Source organism: Ochotona curzoniae, unplaced genomic scaffold (assembly GCF_017591425.1).
Source record: "Ochotona curzoniae isolate NIBS_2020 unplaced genomic scaffold, NIBS_Ocur_1.0 scaffold_2453, whole genome shotgun sequence".
NCBI classification, from domain to species: Eukaryota; Metazoa; Chordata; class Mammalia; order Lagomorpha; family Ochotonidae; genus Ochotona; species Ochotona curzoniae.
Window position 1 is genome coordinate 22,879,666 of NW_024467094.1, and position 26,097 is coordinate 22,905,762.

General features: G+C 48.3%; 1 protein-coding gene across 7 annotated transcripts in view; it reads right to left on the reverse strand.

The window, feature by feature from the left end:
- Nucleotides 1-26,097, reverse strand: part of MSI2 (musashi RNA binding protein 2) — a 359,269-nt gene that overhangs the window by 216,788 nt on the left and 116,384 nt on the right. For all 7 annotated transcript variants that reach the window (XM_041001046.1, XM_041001047.1, XM_041001045.1 and 4 more), the window contains one exon: nucleotides 12,470-12,562. In XM_041001046.1, coding sequence (XP_040856980.1) covers nucleotides 12,470-12,562 — 93 coding nt within the window. The remainder of the gene's footprint in view (nucleotides 1-12,469; nucleotides 12,563-26,097) is intronic.

The following is a 26,097-nucleotide window of genomic DNA, read 5'->3' on the forward strand; positions in this document are numbered from 1 at the left end:
TTCACAGGTGCGAGAGAGAGAGAGAGAGAGAGAGAGAGAGAGAGAGAGAGAGAGAGAGAGAGAGCATAAGTGAGCAGAGCACAGGACATACACACATCACCCCCCAGATATCCTCCTGGCACCCCTACACACCGTCACTGGGCAGCTGACTGCCCCCCTTGGCACCAACAGCTGCTGAGAATCTACCTGCCCCAGAAAGGTCCCCACTGTTAGGGATCCCCTAGTCTAAATGCTCCTGTAGTTTTCTGAAGCTTTTGCTTCGGGTGGAAACAACAAATTCAACTCAGGGGAATAATGGCTTCCATGCCCAGCATTGCTGAATACAACTCTCAAAGCAAAGCTCTATCCTGTAAAGAAAAGTCCTTTCACCATTTGGCACTCCCTCCCCTGGCCCGCTCTTGGGTGTAGACTGGCTGTCTGTGCCCCCTCTCCCCCCACCACCCCTGGCAGGTGCTGAGCATCAGCTATTATCCAGCCAGCCCCACTGCCTAGGGAATAGCAGGCCCAGCCCTATGCCGGTGCTTGAGAGGGAGCAAAGAGGCTCCAAAATTTTGATTTATTTTCCAATACACACATATATATATATATATATATATATATGCGTTTTTTTGTTTTGTTTTGTTTTGTTTTGGTGGGGGGAGACAGAGTAAAACAAGGAGAGAGTTTCCACCTGGTGGTTCACCCCACAAATAAGCACATGGAAGTTGGGACCAGAGACTCCACCAAGTTTCCCACACGCAGATGGCAGGAAGCCAACCAACTGAGCCATCACCACCACCTCCCAGGGTCTGTTTTAGCCAGAAGTGAGAGTTGGGAGCCAGAGGGGGCAGTAACCCTAGGCAGCCCCTGTGGGATGTGGCTGCTTAACAACTAAGGCAAACACTACCCCGGTCCACTTTCTTGATAAGCTGAGATTCCTTCTTTCTTATTCCCACTGAGGGCTCTCTTAGGGCCTGGTCTGTTCTCCTTACGGTACAGTTTGTAATCATTTTACGATTTCCTCATTTGCCTGCAGCTGGTTCCCTGCCCTCTCACCCCAAGCTAAAACAACAGCTCCCAGTAAGCAGGAATCTTGATGGTTTCACTGCCTGGCGTGCAGCCTCTCCTAGCTCAGCACCTGGCCTTCAGAAGATGCCCCAGCTCTGCTGAACGAATCAATGAGCAAACAAATGATGCAGGAGGCTGCAGAGGCAGCGCAGTCCTGGTCTAACAAGGAAGGATGGTTGCTCCCCCCTGCACTAAACAGCCTTGCAACATGGAACCGCTCATGTGCGACTCTGTTCTCCTCTGTGAGTTTATTAATATCTTTCCCTGCCTTTAATATTTGCCATAAATTCAAGAAAAACCAGAAAGCCAAGCTTATTTGAATCCCATGTTAGGGACAAGGAAAAGAAAACTTAAATGAGGTGAAAAGCTTTCCCAAGAGGCAAAATAAATGCATTAAACAGGTGAGTGGACAGATGTACACAAATAAATCCTAATAAAAACTGGTTAAATGACATCAAGACAATTTCTAGACAAATCCTCTACCCTCAATTTTCCAAAAGAAAAAAAAGAAAAGAAAAGAAAAGAAAAGAGAAGAGAAGAAAAGAAAAAAAAAGTGTGAATTCACCTGCAGGGCCCACCTGGGAGAACTATGGCTTGGTGCCCTCCATTCAACAGCACCTCCATCACCTGCACACACTGCTGGAAGCAGCAGTGATCCAGAGGTGCTTCCTAACCATCTCGGCTTAACACAGTCCAGGAAGGGCCTGGCAGGTACAGCATCCCCAGTGTGGGGGAAGAACAAAGCGGTAAGCTTACCGCAGAACAGACGGCGAAATGGAAGCATGTGTACACATGTGTGTTAGCAGAGATAGCGGCACCGGAATCCACACTGCTAGACAGAACTGGAGATGCAACCCGAGAAGACCTGGTCTCAGAGACTGTCAACTCAGGAGCTGGTGTTTCTAATACTGTTTAAGTATCTGGTTGGCTTCTGGAAGGATACTAAGAACTACTGAAGAGAACTAGTTCCTTTAAATCCCATGCAATACTGGGTACTAAGTACCACAATTATCCCCATTTTGTAGGTAGATAAACTGAGGTGGAAAGAAGCAAACTGACCCACCCAGTGCTTATAGAGCCATTCTAGCCAACAGACAGGGTGGGTTTGATACCCTAGTCTGGTTTACACCTTCCCTGCCCTTACTGCCAGACAAAATGCTCAATCAGACATCGAAGGATCAGAGCTGGCAGCCTCTTGGCTTTTGTAAATAAAGTTTTATTGGAACATAGCCACAACCATTTATTCTCATATTGTCTTTGGCTGTTGTGACACAATGGCAGAGTTAGTGTTTGTAATAGACCATCTGGGCCACAAAACTAAAAACAGTTATTATCTGGCCCTGTACAGAAAAGGTTTGCCAACCCCATGCTACACAATCAACAGCAGCACTTCTCAACTGTGCTACCCAAGTACTGGTCACAGTCAATGAAACTAAGTAACGGCCTAGTGTGACCAACAGAGCAGATGCTGGTGCAGCCAGCGGCTACCCTCCAGTGTCTTGAACCAATTCTGCATTCTGAGCCTTAATATTAGTTCTAATACAAAAGGGTTTAAGCAAACTGTAACCTAATAGTCAGCTTACTATAGGATGTGCCACAGTGGTTTTTGGCATTCCCTACTGCTGGGCCGGGTACCCCATGACCCTAGGGGTCAGCCCCTGCACAACCAGCTCAGAAACAGTAACAAACCCAGGATTTCTTACCAAAGCATGGGGACATGAACTGGAGAACCACTGCCCTCCGCCTGAGGGTCTTGAACAAGCCATCTCCACTGCTCCAGTCCTCCTGTTTAACTTAAAAGCCTCATAGGTTGCTGGGGAAATTCTGTGACCAAAAACTTTCAGATATAAAAGTTTGGGGGAACAGGAGTCCCTGTATCTGCTACACAGGTGTTGGCTTATTTGAACAAACTGCTGTGACTACACTGGTTTTTTTTTTCTTTTCTTTCTTTCTTTTCTTTTCTTTTTTTTTTTTTTTTTGCTACTAAAGCAGGTCTACTGATGAAAACAGTGAGGTGGCCTTTTAAAAGCAAAAAAAAAAAAAAAAAAAAGGTGGGGAGAAGACATCTGTTTCAGTGCCAGAGCACCTGCACACTCCCTTGTGAAGGGCTGCAGCACCTGGCCACCCCGTGGTCTGCCTGGCCCTTCTGCCACCCCCTCAGAGACCCAGAAAAACAGCCAGCACCTCTGTTCAGTGGCAGGCCACATGCTCACTTAGTTTCTACCATTTAGGTAGAAAGCACCTTAAATTGCTGTTTTCAGTGCTAACACTCCATAGGGAGGTCTGAAAATATTTCTCTGTCCCCTATGACACAAGACCGTTAGCAACCTCAGTAACCCCAAATCTCTAGCTCACAACAAATCCACTGGCACAAGTGACATCTCCAAGAACAGACCATCAAAAAACGGCTTCCTGTAAACAAGCCACTTCTGGGTTTTGAATCTAATTAAACCCTTACGTTGTTCTTGAACCGCAAGCACTTCACGTTGCACCGTACAGGGGAAGAATTTTCATTTCTGGGAGACATGGAAATAATCCCCATGAGGGAGCCCAGGTGGGGGCCTAAGTCGGCAATGAGCCATGACTATGGGTCTGTCCATCCTGCCTACCCCTGGCACACACGTCACTTGCTTGCTGAATGCTTACTAGCCAAGCTCATGCAAATCTCATACTGGCTCTAGCCCTGTTGCTGGGTTACAGCAGACAGGCAGAGGTAAAAAAAAGGTGTAAAGGAAGGAATACACTGGAAGGAATCTGCCAATCTGCTTGGAGGTGGCCACAGGTAGCATTGACCCATTTAGGGTATTGGGCCAAGTGTCCTAACTTCTCTCACTTTCCCACTATTTGGGAGAGACCAGTTTGTTGTGGTTTACAAGCCCCCACCTGAGGGTCTTCCTACAAGTCTCAGGCACATGAGAACAGTTGGGCACCCTGCCCTTCTCAGTCTCTGCATCCCAGTCTCCCTACACAAGCAGAAATTGTCCACAACACTGCATCTGCCCGCTGTGGATGGTGAACCAGCCTCTCTCCTCCCTCTACCATGCGTTGTGCTCCTCCCCACCCATCTACTTGCATTAGGCCATCATCACCCCAGACACTTCCGTCCTGGAAGCAGAACAGCCACATAAACTTCCAACAAAGAAGAAAGCACCATCACCTCAGCTGTGGAAGGGACTTCAAACAAGCCAAACCCCACTTTGCCAGCAAAACTGCCAATGGCACATGCAAATCCAATCCTTCCGATCTCCCCTTTATCTTATGCAAAGTTTGCCTGGTGCTTATTAATGCCAGCTCTCCCGCCACCATTTAATCTCTGCTTCCATTTCATTCTTGGAGGCCTGTGATTATTCTAATTCAGCATTTGGATGACTTCATTTCCGCTCAAGTACACCCAGGTCAACTTGGAGAGAAAAGAAACAGGACAAGAAGAAAAATAATCAGCTAAAAGCTATTAAATATCGGCTGTGTGCCTCACGATTGGTTTTAAAGACACTGGTGAGGTTAGCAACAGTCAGAAACTTAGCCCTGCCTCTTCCTGCATACTAACATTTTCTTCCTTAGCACAGCTTAGAATGGAAGCACAGACTGGCAGCCCACTTGGAGCTAATTCACAAACCCCAACCCTGAGTGTACAGAGCTGTGAGGATACAAGGGCAGCCAGCAGAGAGATTATTGCTAAGGGACAAAAGGGGACCCAAGTAAGGAGAGGGCTGGGGGGTGGGTACCCAGCTGAGGGAGGGGTGACAGCAGGGATCTCCATATCAACGCTCACTCCACCCTACACACCCAACAATGGAGCTTGAGTTCTGTGCCAAGTCTAATGAACTGAGCCTTCATTTGGGTAAAAGCCACCCCTCGTACCCCCTGGCACAAACCAGAGCCATGATTTCTGGTAGACTTTCAGTGAAGGCAGAGAAAGGCTTTCTTTTTCATGCTAACAACTCCGTTGTCAATGACCTCTGCAGAGGACTGTGGGAAGGTGAGCCTGGAAGTGCTTCTAGCTCCTCTGTAGCACCTCCACCACCCCAGCCTCCTTAACTCCTTGCTGCCCAAGGCCTCCTTTGCCCCTGGCCTCCCTCTTTCCAAACCAGCAGAGAAATGAACATTAAACCACACTGGGCAACATGAGTACACAGCAAGGCCAGGGAGCTGGGGTCTTGTTCCACCACCTCCTCGGCAGCAAAACTGGCACAGACTAGCATAACCTCCAAGGGTTCCCACTTGTCACCGGAAGGCAGACTTTTTCTATTTGTAGATTTTAAAGCGCTGTTAATAGGGCAATAATAGTGTCTGAGACCTTCGCCTCACAACAGCTGGCTTGTATTTTCTACACTAAAAAGGAAGATGGGAAGTTTTCCTAAAAACCCACTATTTCAGGAACTCCTCAGAGAAGCCACACGCTGAAGATTGAGGAGCAGGGATGTCAGAGCACTCGGCCTCTTTCTGACTCAGGGGCAGGCAAGCAGAAATCGCTCCAGGCAGGACAAGGTCACAGGCAAAACAGTGGTTTAGCAGGAGGGTTTACCTGTGCAGCCCTGGGATCCTGTTACCCCAGGGGAAAGTGTGTTTGTTTTCTGCCACCTGGCAGAGAAGAGGGAGGAGGAGGTGGCGGCAGAGGAGGGCACACTCTACCCCCTCACCCCCCAAATCTAGAAATGACTCTTCCCAGTGAGCAGCTTGGCCAGGGCTCACAGAGAACAGGCAGTCCCTGCATTGTGTGAGATCCTGGTCGGGGGAGAGATGGACAAAGACCAGATAGAATGAGTGACATCCAGGCCCTTTAGGCCTTGCTCTGGGTCATGCTGGGAAGAAGAACACTTCATAACAACGACCTTCAGGGCAGCCTGCCAGGAACAAGGTCCACCCCACAGCTGGAACCCAAGAGGGCCTCTGGAACAAGCAGATCCTCCAGAGAGGAGGAGCGGGTGGTCAGTGTAACTGGCCAGTGGGGTGGGGCCCAATAACCACTTCCCAGCCAGTCCCCCACCTGCTGAAGAAGGCATTTGCATGGAGTGGGAGAGAAGCAGGACTTCATGCCCGTGGGACACACCCAGGATTCTATTTTCCAGGCCTCATGGGAGAATAGCTTGCACGGCTCACTTGTTCTATTCCACACTTATGCCTCTGATGGCAGTGCTCTCCCAGGCGTAGGGCAACTGGTCTATGTGCTTGCTCACAAATCCTGGCCTTGCACAAGTCAGAGGCTCTGCAATATTTTTCTTCAGAGACCCCCCTCATCACGTGTGCGGTATCACGTGCAAGATCTGAGCAGCAGACGTGGACCACACCAGTGCACCTGCACTAAAAACCCACAGCTAGCAAACATTAGGCGTCAAACACTGGCTCCCCACTGAGCACACACTCCCCTGACAGAATAAATGAGATCTCATTGTATGAAGAAGCCAGTTCATTCCTGTTTTCCATTACTCTTTCTTTTCAGTTTTTCCAAAATGCTTCCAAGCATTACTCTCTGGAGTTCAAGTTCCCTTTAACAGTCCCACACATGGCCCGAATCCAACACCAAGGGTGCTCAGTAAACCCCCCCTGGGACAACAAACCAAGAGCTTTGACTTTCAGGGAACTTGCTTGGAGGCCTCTTCTTTTCACCTACCTCACTGAGAGGCCAGCACAGGAAGGGGTTAAACCCCTCATGTCAAACCACAAACTCGGGCACTGGCCCAGAAGCGACATGGGAACCAGGGCAGGCCAGTGATAAAGGCGGGATTGTAGCAGCCCACTGAATTGGAAATGACTTGTAGGCCTAATGAAACAGAACTTTGGCAGTAAAACAGAATGAAAGGAATGAGACAATAAAAGGCAGGAACAAAGGGTGCAGAGTCGGTTCAGCTTAGCAAAATAAGCTCACTTTGTTGTTGGGAAGAGCCAAAGCCGATTAGGATAAACCAATGACTAAGCATAAGTCTTCCAAACTAATTACACAGTTCACCATGTGAAGTATAATTGTAAACCTCTGCATGCAGGCTGCAGAGCTTCCACAGGAGTTCTATAAAGTGAGAAGCCCTCAGCAGCCCTGCACTGGGCAGTCCTACCCTGGTGTGGAACAGTTGAAAGGTGCAGAACCAAGCCATCTGAGACGAAGCTGAGAAGTCATTAAATTTAAGTGCCTTTTTTGATCTCCAAACTCCTGTGTGTGAAAATGGAAGAGATCCAGTGCTTGAAGGAGGGGCCTGAAGGGGAGGAGGAGAAGACCTGTGCACGCGGTTCCTGTGGTCCTGTGTGTATTTTAATCCCCAAGCTGCACTCTTTCAGGAGCTTCAGCAGGTATTACACGGTGAACAATGTAATCCATCGTCTGGGTCTATCTCAGGCATCACTTATCTGCCATTTTCTGGAACTGTCTAGATACATCACTCCAATGTGTATGAAGTCATGTGCACAGATAACGTCCACTCAGAAACCCAAGGCAGCAAAATAGATGACTGAATATCAATGCTTTTGACAAATGAACAGAACTGGTTCCCTCTGAGAAGGAGCCTGCTTCATGGCAAGGTGAGAGGGTGAGCTTGCTTCATGGCGGGGTTTTAGACAGGGAAGGGGTAAGGTGCAGGTGCAGAGGAATGACCTATCCTCCAGGCTCAGCCCAGCACAGATTGTCTGATCTCAGTCAAAATGTTTGCCTCAACGTCAGTTGTGTGTCATCACAGACCCAGAAGATCTGCTGCCTATGTAACATGCTACAGCTGAGAAGCACAACTGAAAACACAGTGAAGTGTCTAGCCCCAGGACACACAACTCCTTCCATCAACACGAAGTACGCTCACAGCAAAGTCTGAACTTCACAGTTGTGGGTTTCATGGGTTTTAATCCAGCATGTGCAACAGGAAGATGGAAATGCAGTAAGGTTTTTCTGGGTCTTATTCATAGAATGAAAACTCCAGCTTATAAATAGTGGCCTTTTCCAAATAAAGAATCCTTTCGCTGTTCCCACATCACAAAGTCCAGAAATAAACGTGAACATGGTTAAGACTGCCTTGCTGATTATAGGCCACACACACTACTACTGAGAACGCACGGCTTTGGGTACAGCCTACAGACACCGTGGATTATCATCTATCTGTGCTTAAATGCTTCTTACCTGACTTCTCAAGCCTAAGGTTGACCTTCGGAGTAATTCAGTCCAGGGGTCAACTAGTCTGCCTGGTGGGCCAAATATGGCCCAATCCCTCTTTCCGTCCATAACATTTTACTGAAACACAATCAGATCCATCTGTTTACAGGCTGGCTGTGCAGCTTTTGCCCGCCAGTAGTAAATGCCATATGGTTTGCAAAGTAATAAATATTTCAAGTTTTCCAACCCCTTCCCTTTGAAGAGTAACTGAGGCCAGAAAAAGAACTTGTCAAAATGCATAGGGGATGAGGTGCCACTGCACTCTTAGTCCAGCAAAAGGATCTAGATCACCTTTGACTTTCTCTCCTCCAAAGACAGCACAGATGCGGCCCTGGGGTGAGGATGCCTATCCTATTCAGTGGAGTTCTGTAGCAATGGCCTCACTTTATGACTTTGTCTTAAGCAAAAAGCAGTGAGGATACCAGTAACTTGTGTTATTTAGGAATTTCAGTGTGAGGCGGGCTTGGCGGTACAGTGGGCTAAGCTGTCATATGGAACATCCACATCCCACATTCCAATGCCTGCTTTGAGTCCCAGCTATTCTACTCCACTTCTGATCCAGGTTCCTGTTGTGCATCTGGGAAAGCAGTGGATGGATCACCCATGTGCCTGACATGCTGCCACCTCCAAAATGGACCTGAATGCTATGCCTTGGTCCCTGGTTTCATCCTGGCCCAGGGATGGATGTTGTGGGCATTTAGGGAATCGAACCAGCGGATAGAAGATTGCTCTGTCTTGTCTTGTCACTGTGCCTTTCAAATAAATAAAGCTCTCAGGGTCACTTGCAGTTATGACATAGTAGCGCTTTCCTGGCTTAGTCATGATAGCCATCGTCCCCCTCCTTACTGTCCTCTGGAATAAACAACAGAGGCCGCTGCCAATTTAGGCAGGATGGAAAGAGAGGGATGGCATCAAGGGAAACCCGAGGACAGTAGCACACCATGCAGGGAAACCAGGAAAGGGTGGAAATTACTAGACCTGGAGAAAGGAGAAGGAAAGGGATGAGCTCGTGTTCACCTCTGCCTCATCTGGATGACCCCTAGGAAAGGCTTAACCACCCTGAACTTCCATGTTCACACCCTCCCGTGTCTGCTGTGCTGGCAGAAATGGGGATGTATGTCCAGGTCACCAGCTCTGGCCCTGAGCACCTGATGGTCCCCATCTCTACTTGCTTTTCATATCCTCACTAGCCTGCATCCATCCTGAGGGTTGAGCAGTGGTCAATACTAATAGGATGCAAAGTTCAGGTTCTGTTACAGACAAGGCTAGAGCTATGACCCTGAGTCAAAGATAGACCCCATTTAACAATTCATACTGGGCAACCACACTGCCTCCCAGAGAAAAACTAAATAACACAATGTAAGTAAACGGCCTGTCCCAGTACCCAACACAACATATGAAATCTGCAGCTCAAGCAACTTCTCATATAGTACACATATGTGAGCATCTGTGATTGTGCTTTATGCAAGTGTGAGTATACTTCATGACTGCACTGGTATACTCCATGTGTATGAACATAATCCCTGGACATGAGTGGTACTTTATGCACATGTCTATCTACTTTATATGAGTACCTTTTGTGTGATATGTGTCATGCACACGAGTACACATCAGGTACGTGAAAGTATACTTGATGTCCATGAGAGTGTACTTCATGAATGTGAACATATCTCACATGTGAGAATACATCACACTTGTATGAGTTTACTTCATAGGTATACTCCATGAGTGTATTTTGCAAGTCTATTTTATGCATTGCATTTAACAGTGTATTTCATGTTTCATGTATGTAAGCATATTTCATTTGAATATACTGTGTATGCAAGTATATATCATCCATATGAGTATACTTCTTATGGGTTAATATATGTCCTATGTAAATATACTCATGCATAAGCATACTTTGTGGGTGCACATTGTTAGTATATTTCAAGTTTGTGTGAGCATACTTCGGGCATGTGTGTAAAACACTGCATGTTAGTAGGTATTTGAGTATATTTCAAGCAAATTTGTGTGTGTGTGTGTGTGCATACAAGGATATTTCACACTTACATATGTTTGGTTTTCCTAAAGCAGAAGACACACTGTGGAAGGGAGAGTTGTTCATATATCTGTCCAGTTCTCCCACTGCTACTGAACTGACTCTTGGCTGAAGGTCCAGCTGCATGCGCTTCCCTACTCTGCCCATTCTAGATTCTAATGAATTACATCTGAATCCTAACACCGAGTAGGCCCTGCCCACTGGGCTACAAATGTGACACCAGCTGCCAGCCAAATAAGAAACTGGCTATTCTGCAAACAGGCCCAGATAATGCATGCAACATATGGATGAAACAAGATACCCACATGTGGGCACAGACTGCCAGAGTTCCAACTCACCTCAAGTCTCCTCTGTCCTTTCATAAAGCATTTAGTGGGTTTTCTCATGCTGTCAGCATCCACAAACATCATGATAGAATCAACCAGGCAGCCTAAGAAGGGGCAAGTGCCATGCCAGGAAGATGGTCTGTGACCATTTCCTGTATAAAAGGCCAATCACTCACAGGGAAGGAACGGTGGCCACTATGAGTATGACCCAAGTTTCCGAAGTGCCCCACTGAAAGTGTCCTGGGTCACAACCATAAGTGCTGATGAGAAGTGATGGAGAACAACAGCGAAAAGAGGGAAAGAGAGGGAAATCCAGAGTGGGGGATATGCAGAGATATGCTGTGTGCTGGCAAGCATCAGCCTGTCACCAATATTCTAACAGCCCAGTTAGGCACCATCAACTTTCCTGAAGATTTCAGGGTAGGTTCTGAAGATTTCAGGGCAGGTTACAGCCAGCAGAAGGAAATTCCGCCTCTCACCTCTGACTTACAAACACTACCCCCTGGTCTTGCTTTAGAGGCAGAAAGAGCCAGGCAGGCTCACTCTGCATAGCTTTCACCATGAGGGCTAGACTTGTCGAGTCTTATTATTTCCAACAACTCTATCCAGGCAGGGTGGAGCTTTCCACTCTAAATCAGTCTTGAAGGGGAGGTCAAGAGCATGCGAGGTGTGTTTCAGAATCTGCTAGAATGCATCAGGCCAGACCTGGCAATGCCAGTAAAGGCTATGGGGGAAGGGCTACTCTGTGACCTCCAAGTGCAGGCCAGCTAGAAGACATTAGCTTCTCTTTATTGCATGGTCTCCTACCCATGCAGAAACTCGTGAACACCAAGAGACAGGAAAATTTCCATTTTGAGGCTAAATAAAGATCATGTCCATCTTCCCAGATCTTAGCTTATAGACACACCTGGGCAAAATGGCCTAGCTGCCCATGCCCTAGGCAAACAAATGGAAGGCACAGAACCTTAAGGGCTGACCAGGGGGCAGTACCATCTATGACAAGCAGAACCATTGTTGTAGGGTCAGAAAATGAGTGAGGGAGCTGAGGGCAGGCGGCTGTGTCCTTTCAGGATGCCTGGGCTGCTCTGTCACTTCAGCTGTTCAGTGGGTAAAATGGAAACCTATGCCAAAGGGGACAGGCTCATACCTGAGCCCCCACAACAACACCCTGTACCTACCCAAAGATGTAGCTCAGGCACTCACCTGCTAGCATCTGTATCTGCCATTTTCCAGGAACCAGAGGAGTCCCAGCATGAGTCAGCTCCCTGGGCCATCAGAGGGCCATATCACCCTCAAAGAGAACCCATTCACCTGTCACGTCACACACACCCTCGCTGGCCACTTTTGCCTGTCACACACACCTTCTCTGTCTCCATTTCCTGACTGGTGTTGGGGTAGAGCCTAAAGGATAATTTCAGTGTCATCTCACAAACCCTTGAGCCAGATACACTGATGGACACAGGAGTCTCCTTGGGCACCTGAGAAGGCAGGTGTTAGCTGCCAGGGGACCCCAATATCCGCCCCCCCCGCAATTCCTGAAAGTCACAGGACACAGAAACCCAGTACCAACACACAGGCATCTAGCAGCTCACATAGGAGCTCCCGCCTTGAGAGTCATAGCCCCACTTGCCTCCCAAGCTTGCCCTTGCCAGCTCCCAGCCCGGGTCTCACATGGCTGGCAAATGTTAGCAGCACTGTGCTAAAAGGCCATTCTGTCTGTTGCTGCAGGCACACAGGGCACCATGCCGACCACAAGTCAGATTCTCCCAGCCCAATTCCTGCCGGGTCTCACTGAAATCACGTTGGCCAACTTCAAGGATGAGGCTCTAAAGGACACACTTGTTGGCAGAGGCCAGAGCAGTAGCCATGTTGGAGGACAGAACGGGTCCTTCTGGTCTGTGCAAACCAACCTCACGTACCACTTACCTTCCCAAACTGCTCAAAGTATTGCTTGACATCCTCCACAACTGTGTTTGCAGATAATCCGCCTACAAATATCTTCTTTGTTCTTGTGACCATCTGTAAGAGATGACAAGAGAAGGGCATAGGTTAACCAGGTTATCTGCAGTTATGGTTGCTAAGCTATAGGAACAAGTCACACCCCATGCTTCTCTAGGTAAGGTCAAGCCCATTCAAGCTACACGGAGCTGGGCCTATGCATGTTGAAAGAGGCTGGAGATAGCAGCTCACCTGTCCCACACCACCATTAGCATGAGGACCTTCAGGACCTCACAGCTCTAAGAGCCAACTTCACTACAATGCAGCAGCAGAAAGTGACCTTCAAACTAGTCTCAACTCAGAGTCACAAACAAAACAGAGCAATCCCCCAAAAAACTGCTGTGTAGAAAGCACCCACCAAACTTCTGAAGATGCTCAGGTCCTTTCACAGCCATATGTGCATTGTCTATTCCAGGAGCTGGAGAGTGTTTTCAGATAGGGACGGCGACCTTGTACCCCAAAGTCCACCCCCTCACCTCCAACCTCACCAGATCATGCCCTAGACAAGCCCAGCCAATCTCCAGGTTTCCACACCTAGAGGAAAGCACCCTCCCCCGCCCCCGCCACAGCACGCTATGGCCATTCTCCGGTGCCACAGCCTTTTCCAAAGCTTGGCATACTGAGTTGCTGGTTGTTCCCTTCCGAAATCCATAACACAGCATCAAAGCCCCCGTCCGCCCTTGTCCTCCTCTTCACACTCCCTGCTCCTGATGCTCAGCTCCTGACTTCCATGTTCTCTCTCCCCAACCCTAAGCACAGGGTAAGAGATGCTGAAGCCCACCCTGAGCATGTGACACATGCCACAGTAAGCAAATGTAGATCCATTTCAGATCCTCCTCACCCCACCAAAAGTTTCAGAGCAAAAGGAGAAGAAAACTGAATCATACAAATTATTCAAGGCTGGCGTTGTAGCACGGGTGAAGCCACTGCTACAATGCCAGGATCTCACGTGGGAGAGCTGGCTTGATTCCTGGCTGCTCCAGTTCCAACCCAGCTCCCTGCTAATGGGCCTGGGAAGGGAAGAGCAGACCTAAGAATTCGATCCCTGACACTCACAAGGAACTGCAGGCTGAACCCCAAGTTGAACTCCTGGTTATGGCCTGGTCCAGCCCCAACAGCTGTGCCTACTTGTGCCTCTGAACCAGCAGATGAAAGTTATCTTTCTCCCTCTTCTTCCATCCCTCTGTCACTTTGCCTATCAAATATCTTTAGGAGAAAAAAAAAAGGAATCTTAAAAATATATATACTGTTTAGGCCCGGCATGGTACCCTAGCAGCTAAAGTCTTTGCCTTGCATGTATCAGGATCCCATATGGGCTCTGGTTCATAACCCAGCAGTCCTACTTCCCATCCAGCTCCCTGCTTGTAGCCTGGGAAAGCAGTCGAGGACGGCCCACAGCCTTAGGACCCTGCACCTGCATGAGAGACCCAGAAGAAGCTCCTGGCTTCAGATCAACTGAGATCCAGCCGTTGCAGCCACTTGGGGAGTAAATTAGTGCAAGGAAGATCTTCCTCTCTCTCCTCCTCTCTGTACATCTGACTTTCTAACTAAAATAAACAAATTTAAAAAAAAAACACTGTTCAAAAAAAAAAAAGAATAAAAAATCTTACAAGGAAGAAACTAATTAAGGAAATTAAACTTCATTCTGGAGATTGAGTTCAAGTGATAGGTCAGAGTATTTTTGTTTCAATGCAGAAGTAAAACCTTGAAACATTCAGTGTGTGTAGGGTGTCACCAGTTTGTCTGGAGAGAATAAACACACAATACAACACCTGTCTATGATGAACCAATGCAGAATGCCTGGATTACTTCCTGACTGAGCCTCTGACACATTTCCCATGTCAGTGAATGAGCCAAACCAACTCACCCCTAACAACACAGCCTTAGGTGAGTGACACCAGGGCAGCAGAGGTGACCAGCAGGAGTTCGAAAAGTGCCAGATGCCTGGTGTCTGTGTCTAACTCTGAGTGTGACCCCGGACAAGGACTTGTCTCCTTAGTTCTTCATCTCCTGTGCACTGCAGGGGCTGGGCCAGGGCTCCATGGGCTCACCTGATGCCAAGTTCTCAGGTGAAACCCACAGTGTGGTGGAAAGGGGCTTCTAGAAGCTCACACTTGAGCCTGGCAGTGCCCAGCAGGGCTATATGTCTCTTGAGCCTGCTGGCCGACCCCAAACTGGAACATCCCCACAACAGTCTTCCTGCCTCACTCTGAGAGGACACTGGCCTGGACACTGAACACTGCCTGTCACTGTCCGCCTGTTGCTTTCAAGAGCCATGCATTGATTTGCTCTTGTGTTTAAAGCTGTGATCTCCTTTTCTCCACCTTTTTCCAGATGATGAGGGATTAAACATTACACACAAGGACATTCTTTGAAGATCCTACCAGTGTCCACATTCCCAAAATGCTAAGGACCTCTCATTAACTGGGGGGCATCTCACTCCTGCTTCTGCTTCCACTCCTGGCATCTCCTTGGTAGATCACAGTCACCTGAATGGTGAAACTCCATCAAGCCCTCTCTACAGCTAAACCTTTCCCAACACTCATTAATTGCCAAATGCTATTCATCTAACCTTCCTAATGTATTCACTCAACAGACACATTAAGTGTTAGGTGCTGGGGCTTGCATTCTAATAGAATGTGAAATTTAATCTGCTATAAAATGGAGATGTAACAATTAGCCTAACATACAAATCTCCTATTAGGAATAAATTAAATGGCATATGTCAAAGTGTCTAGCAGAGGACTGTGTAGACACTAAATAAACGGTCCTGTAACGGAATCCAAAGTCAGTTCCTAAATTCATTCTTTAAGTTCAGAATGAACATGCAACAGAAAGCCATTCTACAAAAAAGTTAAGATAAACTCCTATTGCACCACAACTTTGCTGCATCCCTCTGATTTCAGACGTACAAAGACTCCCACCAGATTCATCGTAGATTTTTTTATTCCTTTTTTTATTTTCCACCCCCAGCCAAGTAATGAAATATCTGTAAAGAAACACAAACATGCACTAGTGGAACTGTCAATTCAAAGAAATTCCAGAGAGGCATTTGAAGAAAAGAACAGCCCAGTCTCATGTATGCGCTCTTCAGAGGTAGGCAGGTACAGCGCAGCCCTTTGCTCTGTGCCAGTCACTCCCGCTCTCGGGCACCCCCGAGAAGTCAACGCCCACAGCCTCTTCACTCCCAGTAACACAAGTCAACAGCATGTTGACTTTGCTCCTCAGTAACTGGCTAAACAAAAAGGGCACTTCCTAACACCTTCTACTATTGCTTCGTAGTCATAAACATGTCCAGACAGAGCCCTAAACACAGATGCAGACACCCAGCCATAAATCTACACAGTCCCACAACAGCCTTTAAAACACTTTTTTTTCAAGCAGGATGAAAAATCCCAGGCCCCAGACCATGCACCAAAGTGTCTGAGTTACAACAATCTTGGGGCGGCGGGGGAGTGCAGTGCTGTAGCCTGCACTTCCACACACACTGCAAGGCACCTGGCTTCGTCAGAGCCTTCCACATGCCACAAGCCCATAGACAGGAGGCAACACTGCTCACCCACATCTCTGCTTCTGCAGAGTGGGGCCTGTCTGAGGGTGCAGAGGGCTGTGCACAGTATTCCTCTCACCAGAGGTGTATGGATTGAGGGGGTGGGTTTCCTTCGGCCAACAGGACTGTACACTGCTGGAGGGTGTGCATTCTAGTGAGGACCACAAAAGGAAGAGGACCCTGGCATCACATTCTTCTCTCCTCCTCCCTTCCATCTCACGGCTGGAGGAGGTGGGAAGGGACACGGCAGGGCATGCAGTCTCTTGGCAGAACAAAATCGAGTGCATCAATTTCTCACCAGCACCAGGCAAAGTTTGTGGGTTCACAGGAGCACAAGTGTGCATCTGAAGGCACACATGTGCGTGTGTGTTCAGGTAACTCCAGTCCCACCATTCAGTCTTGGCTTCTATGTGGCCCATGCAACATTAGGAAGTTCTTTAACCTTCTGGTCTTGGAAAGAGTGTACTTGCCCCAGTACCCTGGTAGTCCTATCTGAGCTAGGTTCTCTGGGTAACAGCTTCCTATCCTAAAGCTATTGCACAAGTGAGGGTTCAACCCCCTGCAGAACAGAGAAGCTGGCTACTATGCCCCCAAAATTTAAATAGTCCCACTATGACCAGAAATGGAAAGAATCATCACACATCTTTGATTGAGAGTTCAGACCAAAGCAGTCAGTGATTGAGCTTCCATCTCTTTCATGAGACCTTTTGGACAGCAGGCTAGCAGAACCTTTTGGGCAGGTGTCTCCCAATGCCAGAAACATGAGATCCTCATCCCTGGGACCTGTACCATTTGAGACATCCCCTCCCAGCAGATGGGTGATGGCTCAGGGTGTCACCCTGGGAAGTGACACGTAGGCTGAATGCAACCAAGGCATTGACGTGTGGTCAATTTGTGAATCACTTGCTCTGGAGCTACGCATCTGTGCCCATAATTTAACTTGAGACCACTGCTCTCCACACATCCCTTGGCTCCACAAAGAAAAACCCAGCACCCATGCCAGCTTAGAAAATTGCTGTTTACACACAGGAACTGGCCAAAGCCAGCCACTACTAGAGCTGCAAAGCACGCCCTGCCTTCCTGCTTGAAAACAAGCAGCTGGCTCTCGTTTGAAAGTCTAAATGTTCCCTTTTAAAAAATATGCTTCCATCTACAATGGTCAGAGTGGACCCAGTATTTATATTTTTATAAAATAGGACAAAGCAAATGGGTATACATACCTGCGTGTGTTTAAAGCAGGGCAGGGATAGACACGATCAGAAAACAGACACTACTTTTAAAAATACCCTAAAAAAAGGAAAACTTCGCTCTAACAGCACGGGCCAAAAAATAGTAGTTATCACAAACAGGGAGGGAAAAAAAATCCCAGTACAAAAACAAAACACATGAATATTTCTCAATCCTGACAAACTCATGGACAGGCAGGAAATAGCTCAGAAGAGTCCAAAATGGGTATGAGAAGAATCCCCACAGAGGTAAATCAGCTTTGGCCATGATCATGCTCCCAAAGTGTTCAAATTTCAAAGTGTTCAAAGATAGGTGCCACCTCCACTGCTCAAGATCACAGGATGGGTTGAAGGTGCAGTCTCATCTGCAGAAAGCCCAAGGAGGAGCTAGCACTGGCTGGGATCCTGCAGCCTTACAGGTACATTATCCCCAGCATGCACAGGGAAGCATCAAGTCCCATCTAACTGATCTGTAGGCAGGTGGCTGGTTAGGAGGACAATGCCCCTGGGGACCAGGTTCGGGTGCTGTCCATTCCTTATGCCATGCTACCAAGCATCACTAAGGAACCAAAGAAAGCACTCTGCAGATTCAGAATCTGGGACATCCTTCACCCTGCACGTTTCCACATTACCTGCACTGGAGAATCCAGCCACAGTCGTTTCATGGGCAAAGGCAGCAACTGAGGTCCCCAAGCCCAGGGTTCCATGCCCCAGAATGTTTGTTCCAAGGGACCCACCCTCTGAAGTTCTCATCTCTCTCTCTAATCCAATTCTGACCACAGTTTTCTGCTAATCTGCATCCTGGGAAGCAGCAGGTGAGTACACCAAGTGCTTGGATCCTGGTTATCGCATGGGAACCCTCAACTGAGTTCTGGTTTCCTGACTTCAGCCTGGGCCAGCCCTGAGCTATTACAGGCATTAGGGGAGTGAACAAGAGTGAATGGAAGAGCTCTGTGTGTTTGTCCCTGTCTGTCTTTCAAACAAACCGAATTTAAATATTGTAAGATGTCAGAATTATACTCCAACTAAACTACCTCCTTCCCCACTACACATACACACGTACACACACAGCTAGAGAGATCTCTTGGCCAAGTTTATGAGTGTAGCCAGGCCTCAGAATTAATCCAAGTGCCCCAAAAGTGCATCTTCTCTGCTGCTTCCCCTGCCAGCCAACCCCACATACTCCAACAATCTTTTATGTCACCAACTACAGAAATTAACTTCAGAGAAAATTCATGACAAAGATAACCCAAGCTCTCCCTCTCTATAATACAGCTATTACCCAGAAAGCACTATGGTTCAGACTCTAATTTGGCATTCCTTCTAAACAGCTTTAAAATTAGGAGTGGCAAAAATAGCCATCATCTATGTGGAGCTGGGACATAATTTACACACAATTACCTGACACAGGTTACAGCATTATCTCTGATTAAAACAACTGCAGCTCACCTACAGCAAAGGTAACCCTGGGAGAAAACTATCAGGAGGGAGCACGGGTTCCTCCTCACTCAGGGCTCTTCTGTCCAGCTCCCTCCAAGACTTCATTTTAAAAATACTCCTTCCTCTCACCCTTGGGGAGGAAGCTGCAGCCATGGGGTGACCTGTTCACAGATCACTATCAGAGAGTAATATCCTAGACTGCAGCACTGATTCCTATCCGGGGCTTGCACAAAGCAGTGGGATGGGCGGGTAAGAGAAACAGGTACAAAGATGAATGTTGCCTCAGAAAGCACAGGAAATTAAGGATTGTGATTCACGCATCTATGGACATTGAGCGTGGGAGCTGGCTGCCCATCAGCCCCATCATGGGCACCCTGGCTGCCCGTAGTCCACAGGTGGTTTACCAATCACTCCATCCTTATTAGAGCCCTGAACCTCCTTTGCTCACCATGTCACAAAGACCCGATCTGCAGTCAGATGACCCAGCCCTCGAGGAAGTGGGATTCAGGAAAACTAAGCGAGTATCCCTGATCACCTCTGAACGCATGAGAGTCCAGCATGTCTGCATATGAAATGGAGTCTCCCTGGCTGCTGCTTGACAGTTTGCAGAGGGTGGGGGAAGAAAGAGGCAGGCAGGACGAAGGGGCCGGGATGATATCTGAGCTCCATTTGTGCCTGTAACCTCAGGCATGGGAACCCGATGCACCCCTTAGTCACAGGAAGGCCCAGGGTGACAGGGAGGACTCTAGAGAGAGCAACCGGGACAGTTCTGGGGTCAATGGCTACAGCAAAGGTCCAACGGTGATTCTACTGACAGATCCAAATCAAACAATCATAAGCTTGTATCCTGAAACACACAGCTTCCTCAGAGCCTTTCCCTCGAGCTCTAGCCTCCGCACACCCCACTTCCAGGCCGACGATGTCAGAGGTGCCTCTCACCAAAAGTCAGCCCGAGCACAGGCAGCAGCCCTGGCGAGCCCAACCACAGTACTAAGCTCTGTTGCCACCTTCCAATGACCCTGGTCCCCATTTAGCCTGGGCAGCAACAACCAGAGGGCAGGTGTCTCCCCTGGAGTGCAAAGTTTCCTGAACCCCCTACTCCTTTACCCAGTACCTACAGGGCCTCTGCGCTCTCCTCAAAGATGACATCCTAAGGACCAGAGAGGGATGGACTGTGATGCCACGTGTTGGAGAAGTCATGTAAAGCCATGTCAATCCTCAGGTGCACGGCCGGGTCCAAAGGCTGGGCTTGCAAGGGTACCATCATATTCTGAAGGAGACTGTCCAGGGGAAGAGTCTGGAACCTTCCCCCTACAAGGAGGCACCTCCAAGAACAAGGCCAGTAAGCAGCAGCAGCAGCAATCTGATCTGTTCTTCTTAAGAAAGGGAGAGTAAACGCTGTGGCTGCTGGGAGACAGGTTCTCAAGTCAAGGTGTCCCAGCCCCCAACCCTCCAGCTGATTTCAGGAGAATAAGAATGGCAGCCCTAACCCTTAGCCTTGATTACCTTCATTACCATATTTCAGAGGTGCAGGCAATCAGCTCCTGATGAGCAGGTTTTACCTAATCCACGTGGTGTGGAGAGGCTGTGAGGCACTCACACTCCTGCAGTGCAGGGCTGCTCAGCCAGGGGGCACGGCAACACAGCTTGGGGGGTGTCTAGAATCCACTGATGCCCAGGCCCAGCCTGGGAACTCCAGTGTCGCCACTCCACAGCAGGGTCCTGGCAGCAGGATTTTGTTTTTTACATATTCAGCAATTGAACTCCTTGTACAGTGAAAGCCCCAGCAACAGCAAAGGTGCCCTTATGGAGCACCAGGGATAAAAGTCCACATGAGGGAGTGGACAGTGTCTGGGTTTTTTCAGGGAATGGGCCGAGTCCCAGCATGACCATTCCCACATCAGGAAGCTGCTACAAGCATCCTGAGATGAGTATGTTAGCAGCACCAGCTCATAGTAGGTGCTCTGAATATGTCTGCTGAATCCCAGGAGAGCAAGCATCAAGAAGACCAAGGGAGCTACGAAAAGACAGCAGAGGAGTGTCTCTTGTGGCAAGCTGCACTCATTTATTCATCCATCATTCATCCATTCATTCTCTCTTCACATGTGCTTTGAGGACCTACTACGTGTGAGGCACTATGCTAGGCTCAGGGGCTGTGAAGCCACAAGAGACTTCATCTCTGCCCAGGGACCTTTATAGTAAAGGGATAGGCCACATTGTAGCATGGTAGAGTTTTGGGGGTGCAAGACTGGTCGTGTGTGAAGGCAATGTGAAGGCAGCCAGGAAAGGAGAGGTGGTGAGTGGGAGTAGGTCGGGGGGAAATGTCCTTTGCAGAGAGTGAGACACCTTTGATGTCTGGCAGAAGGGCTGCTCTTGGTTCCAGAAGCGCGGGGTATGGCATAGTGCACTGGGGAGAAGTGGAGGAGGAGGGGCCTGCAGGCTAGCCAGGGAAGTAGACCCTCAATAAGACTGAAATTGCAACAGGTTTTTAACTTGGCTGATAGAGAGAAAAATAGGAGTCATACGAATGTACAAGGTGGAAAGGTTGGGTTGTCTTAATCCAGTGTGTGGCCTGGCATCCAGCCCCCTGCCCATAGCAGTGCCCTCCTGCTCTGCCATGCTACTGCTACAGAAATTGGGGTGGGAAAGAAATGAGGGTGGGGTAGGCAGAAGGCGAGATAAGCACATGGCACCCTTCACACAATGGTCTTGGGTAACATACTCCACCATCTGTTAGGTCATAAATCGTACCTGTCAAGGAAAGCAAGTCAAACCGCCCATCCATTCCCACCCTCAGCTCTACCATCCTCCCCAGGTTGTGCGATCTGGTCGTTCCTCTCTCTACAAGTAACTTCCTTTCAAGGAAAGAGGCATTAGATGCCAAAGTCATAAGCAATTCTCTGTGCCATTGAATAGTTTGCCCCTCAAAATACAACAGCTCATAATGCTAATGACCCAGGGAGATTATGGAAGCTGAAAAGCATACCAGATTTGGATATTTGGCAGATGAGAAAATACAAAGCTAAGGAACTTGAGAAATCCAATTCTGTCATGTACTTAGTACTTAGTACTTAGTCCTTACCAAAATATCTGAGCTCTATAAACTCCAGTTTTTTGATTCACAAACTAGGTTAAAAGAGCTAACACACGAAACATGCATGGTACAGGCTTGGCATAACAGACACCTAGTGAGTAACTCTTCCCCTCTTCCCAGCCACCTGCCCTACCCTAGCAATGACTTTACCTCTGCCTTCTTTCTGTGACTGGGGATCAAACCATCTCTGCTTTTCTCACAGACCACATAAGAGGAGAAGCACTGGGCAGAAGCACAAAGCACACTCTGCACATGCAATGACTAATTCTGATCACTTCCACTGAGCTTGGAGTTCTGTGGACACCACCCCAAGTCAGGCCACCTTCAGCAAACAGTTCTTGGCAACCATGGCATTCTGGGGGCTAAAGATGCTTCAGAGAAACAAAGGCCATCTCCACGCAAGGCTGCATCTTTTTCTGCTATAAATTTGGCAGAGCCTCACCCTCAGAAGAATAATAGATGGCCACACATTACCAAGGCCATTCTGTAGGAGAGATAAAGCTGTGCCCATGCCCCAAAGGTAATATTTCTCTGCTACACCAATATCCTAATCCGTCCGTGCTCTCTGCGTGCCAAGAACATAGTTCTATAAATCCTCACATAAAAGAAAACTTTGTTTTCCAGTGGGACAAACAAGGGAAAAAAGGCAACAACAGCCACAGCAAAACAAAACAAAACAAAAAATCACCAATCACACAGAAGTCCGCCTGCCAGGAACTTAAATAAGTGCACAGTGTTACAGATGTTTTATAGCTACAATGTCTGTTCTATTTAAAACACTTGCACTGGTCCAATCACACAATGAAAAAGAGAAAAGGGAAAGACACATCCCTCTACACACTCAACCTGGCTAACTGGTCTGGCCTGGCTGTTTATTGAGGCAAACAGGCGGCAGGGGACCCGTAGCTGTTGGCCAGAACATGGCAGGCTCATTCTGTAGCCGACTCTGGAGGGCCATCAATTCACACACAGCCTGGCCAATGGCATACGGTTCTCTCCATGGGGCACTTCTGCCTGAAAGACATGGGGGTTTCACAGGGAAATCACCCCACACCTGACAGGAGCACAATCAAATCTAGCACCCTTTTCCTGAGGGTGGCGGGGAGGCGGGGGGGGAAACTTGCCTGGTTAAGCCTCATTTGTACAGCAGCACTCATTCACTCCCTCTATAAGTGTCTGTTGAATGTCTGTCTACTAGGTACTAGGGACAGACAGAGCAAGGAACTCAGAATCCAATCAGCTGCAGGCAGGAAGCCCCCTATCTGCCCAGAAAGGAAGCTTAATAGTGGTACGGGAGGTGTATGGTTTCTTTCAGTATGGAAGTTCAGAATCTGTGTTTTGTTTATCCCTATATTCTTAACTGCTAAAAGAAGACCTTGCACACAAGAGGGTTTCAATAACTATCAGTTGAGGAGCCAGCATGGTGGTAGAGTGAGCAAACTCACTGTCTGGGGCACCAGCATTCCACATGGGTGCCTGTTAGAATCCTGCTGATCTACTTACAATTCAGTTACCTGCTAATAACCTGGGAAAAGCTGTGGAAAATGGCCCAAGTATTTGGGTCCTTGTCACCCACAAGGGAGACACAGATGAAGCTGCTGGCTTCAGCTTGGTCCAGCCCTGACTGTTAACAGCCTTCTGGAGATTGAACAGTGAAGGTCTCTCTCTATCTCTCTTGCTCGCTTTTCCTCTAACTCTGTGACTTTCAAGCAGAAATAAATAAATATCAGTGGAGCCCATGCAGACGTGTGATGGCTCCAGGTTCCTGGTAACCTGCTTGTCCCCTCTCTTTCCCCTGGGTAATTCCAAGCACTGCAGGTGGCTAAGATCTCTGGATGAGATCTCCTGGAGCAGTCAGAAAATGTTGTTCCTGAGAAGAACAGCACCAAAGTTTGCAACAGCCACGCAGGACACACATAGAGGGCCACCCTCGGCAGGCTCTGTTCATCCGAATCACACAATTCCCTCCCTTTTCTTGATCTCACACACACAGCAGGTGATTAGAGAGGAGCATCTTGATGCACAGAAAGGACACTTGGTGACTCTTTACAACAGATCGTTTAAGGGGTCGAGTGCAATAGTGGTGAGCCTCAAACCACTGGTGATCAGAGATTTGGTGACAGCTTCCCTGAGGAATTCTGTTCAATGTCAGCCCAGTCTGGACTGGACCCTGGATCCCAGACTATGCCCTGGGAGATCTCGCAGAGGCCTGACAAAGACAGGGAAATACAAAAGAGACAGCATAAGATGCAGTGAACTCTGTCAGTAGAATTGGGGAAGGCTTCAAGAAGAGGTACCTGACCGAGGTTTTGAAGGATGAATAGGAGTTTTCCAGAAACTCAGAAGAAAGAAGAGGCTGATGGGAGGCAAGGATGGAGCCAAGGTTTCTACATCACAATCAGCACCATCACCAAGCAAACTGGACATCATGCTGTTGGCCCTGGGTAACAGTCACTGATTTTAACCACCACACTGGAATAACAAGACCAGCTTTGTGCCTCGGGTAAGTCATTCTGCACAAAAGGATCTGGGGGTAGAAACTCAGAGCCTTTAAGCATAAGAAGTTCAAGATGAGGAAACCCTGAAGCAAACAAGCACCTTTTGCATATGAAAGGAGGAAGAGATTTAAGAGTAGGAGACAAAATGGTAAATGGTCAGACTCAGAAATGAGGAAGAAAAAGGACTGTGGAAGGAACTAGGTGGCAGAGCTGACAGCAGCGTCACCAGCTGGGGTGGGGACAGCAGAAGCAGGTGTGCAGAGGACAGGCATGTGTTCATTCTGGGGGTTTAATTTGCAGAATCCATAGGACAATGAGCCAGGAGCTTCTTCCATGTCTCTCACGTGAGTGTAGGAGTCCAAGGCTTTGAGCCATCCTCCACTGCTTTCACAGGCCACAACCAGAGAGCTGGATGGAAAGTAGAGCAGCGGGGACATGAAGCAGTGCTCACATGGGATCCTGGCTCTTGCAGGAAGAGGATTAGCCAACTGAGTCACCATTGCAGGCCCTGAAGCCACCATGCTGTCAGGAAGCCCAGCCACAGAGGAGCTACATGCTTCGTATCATCTCAGGCAGGTGCCAAATGCACGAGTGAGCAAACTTTAAGGAGATTCCAGCCCCTTGCGCTCAAGGCATTCTGATTTCAAATATTCCAAGCTGAGGTCCCAGGCATGGGAAAACAGACACCAGCCATCCCTACCATTCTCCATCCAAACTACTAGCCCACAGCTCCCATGAGCATAATAAAGTGGTTGCTTAGAGCTGCTGAATCTGGAGGTAATTAGTTATAGAGCAACAGTAACTGTAGCACAGAAGCCAGGGCATTCTAAATAGAAGGGACTGGCCAACAGCATCCAGCAGCAAAGAGATGCCCATAAGCTGAGAACTCAGCTACTGACTTGACTGGATCCCAATCTCAACCACCACTTGTCAGCCCAGTCTCTGTAATCGCTGGGCCCGGGTTCTACTTGCAGTTCATCAGCAAACTCAAGGCTGCCTCCTGAACCTCTCTGCCAACAAACACTAGGGGTACCAAGCCCTCCAGAGAGCCAGCAGCCTCTGTCAGTCATGAGTGGACAACTCATCCCTGGCACTTGGAGAGCTACGCATAATTACAGCAATTGCCACAAGGCCTAAAGGCTGTACTTGCAACACTCAACTCTTTATGTCTGTGTGTGTGTGTGTGTGTGTGTGTGTGTGTGTGTGTGTTACCACTTTGTCAGGAGGCTGATAAGCCAACTATCCTAAGAGCCTTTAGCAAATGCTTTCTTCTGTCCCAGAAAAAAATCAGATTTCTTGGGGTGGGAATTTAGTGGAATAGGTAAGATACCACTTTGCACACCTATATCCCATGAAGGACTGCCTGGGTCCGAGTCTCAGCTCTGCTTGTGATGTCCAGTTTCCTGGTAAGGCTCACCCTGGGAGGCAGCAGCCAATGGCTCAGTCACTTGAGTCCTTGCCACCCACGTGGGAGGGCTGGACAGAGTTCTGTCTCTCAGCTCTAGCCTGGCCCAGTTCTGACTATTGCAGGCATTTGCAGAAAGAAATGCCAAATGGAAGATCTCCTATAACACAAAATCTTAAAACTCAATATTATCTCCCTACTCAACAAATCCTGTCTTCCCCTTTCAAAAACCTGCCCACCTTATTCCCACTGCTGATAAGCCCTGACTGTCCCAAATCCAATGTTGATCCAGCTCAAAGGAGTGAGCTGTAACATAGGGCCCGAGTCTCTTGGGACCCAGCAG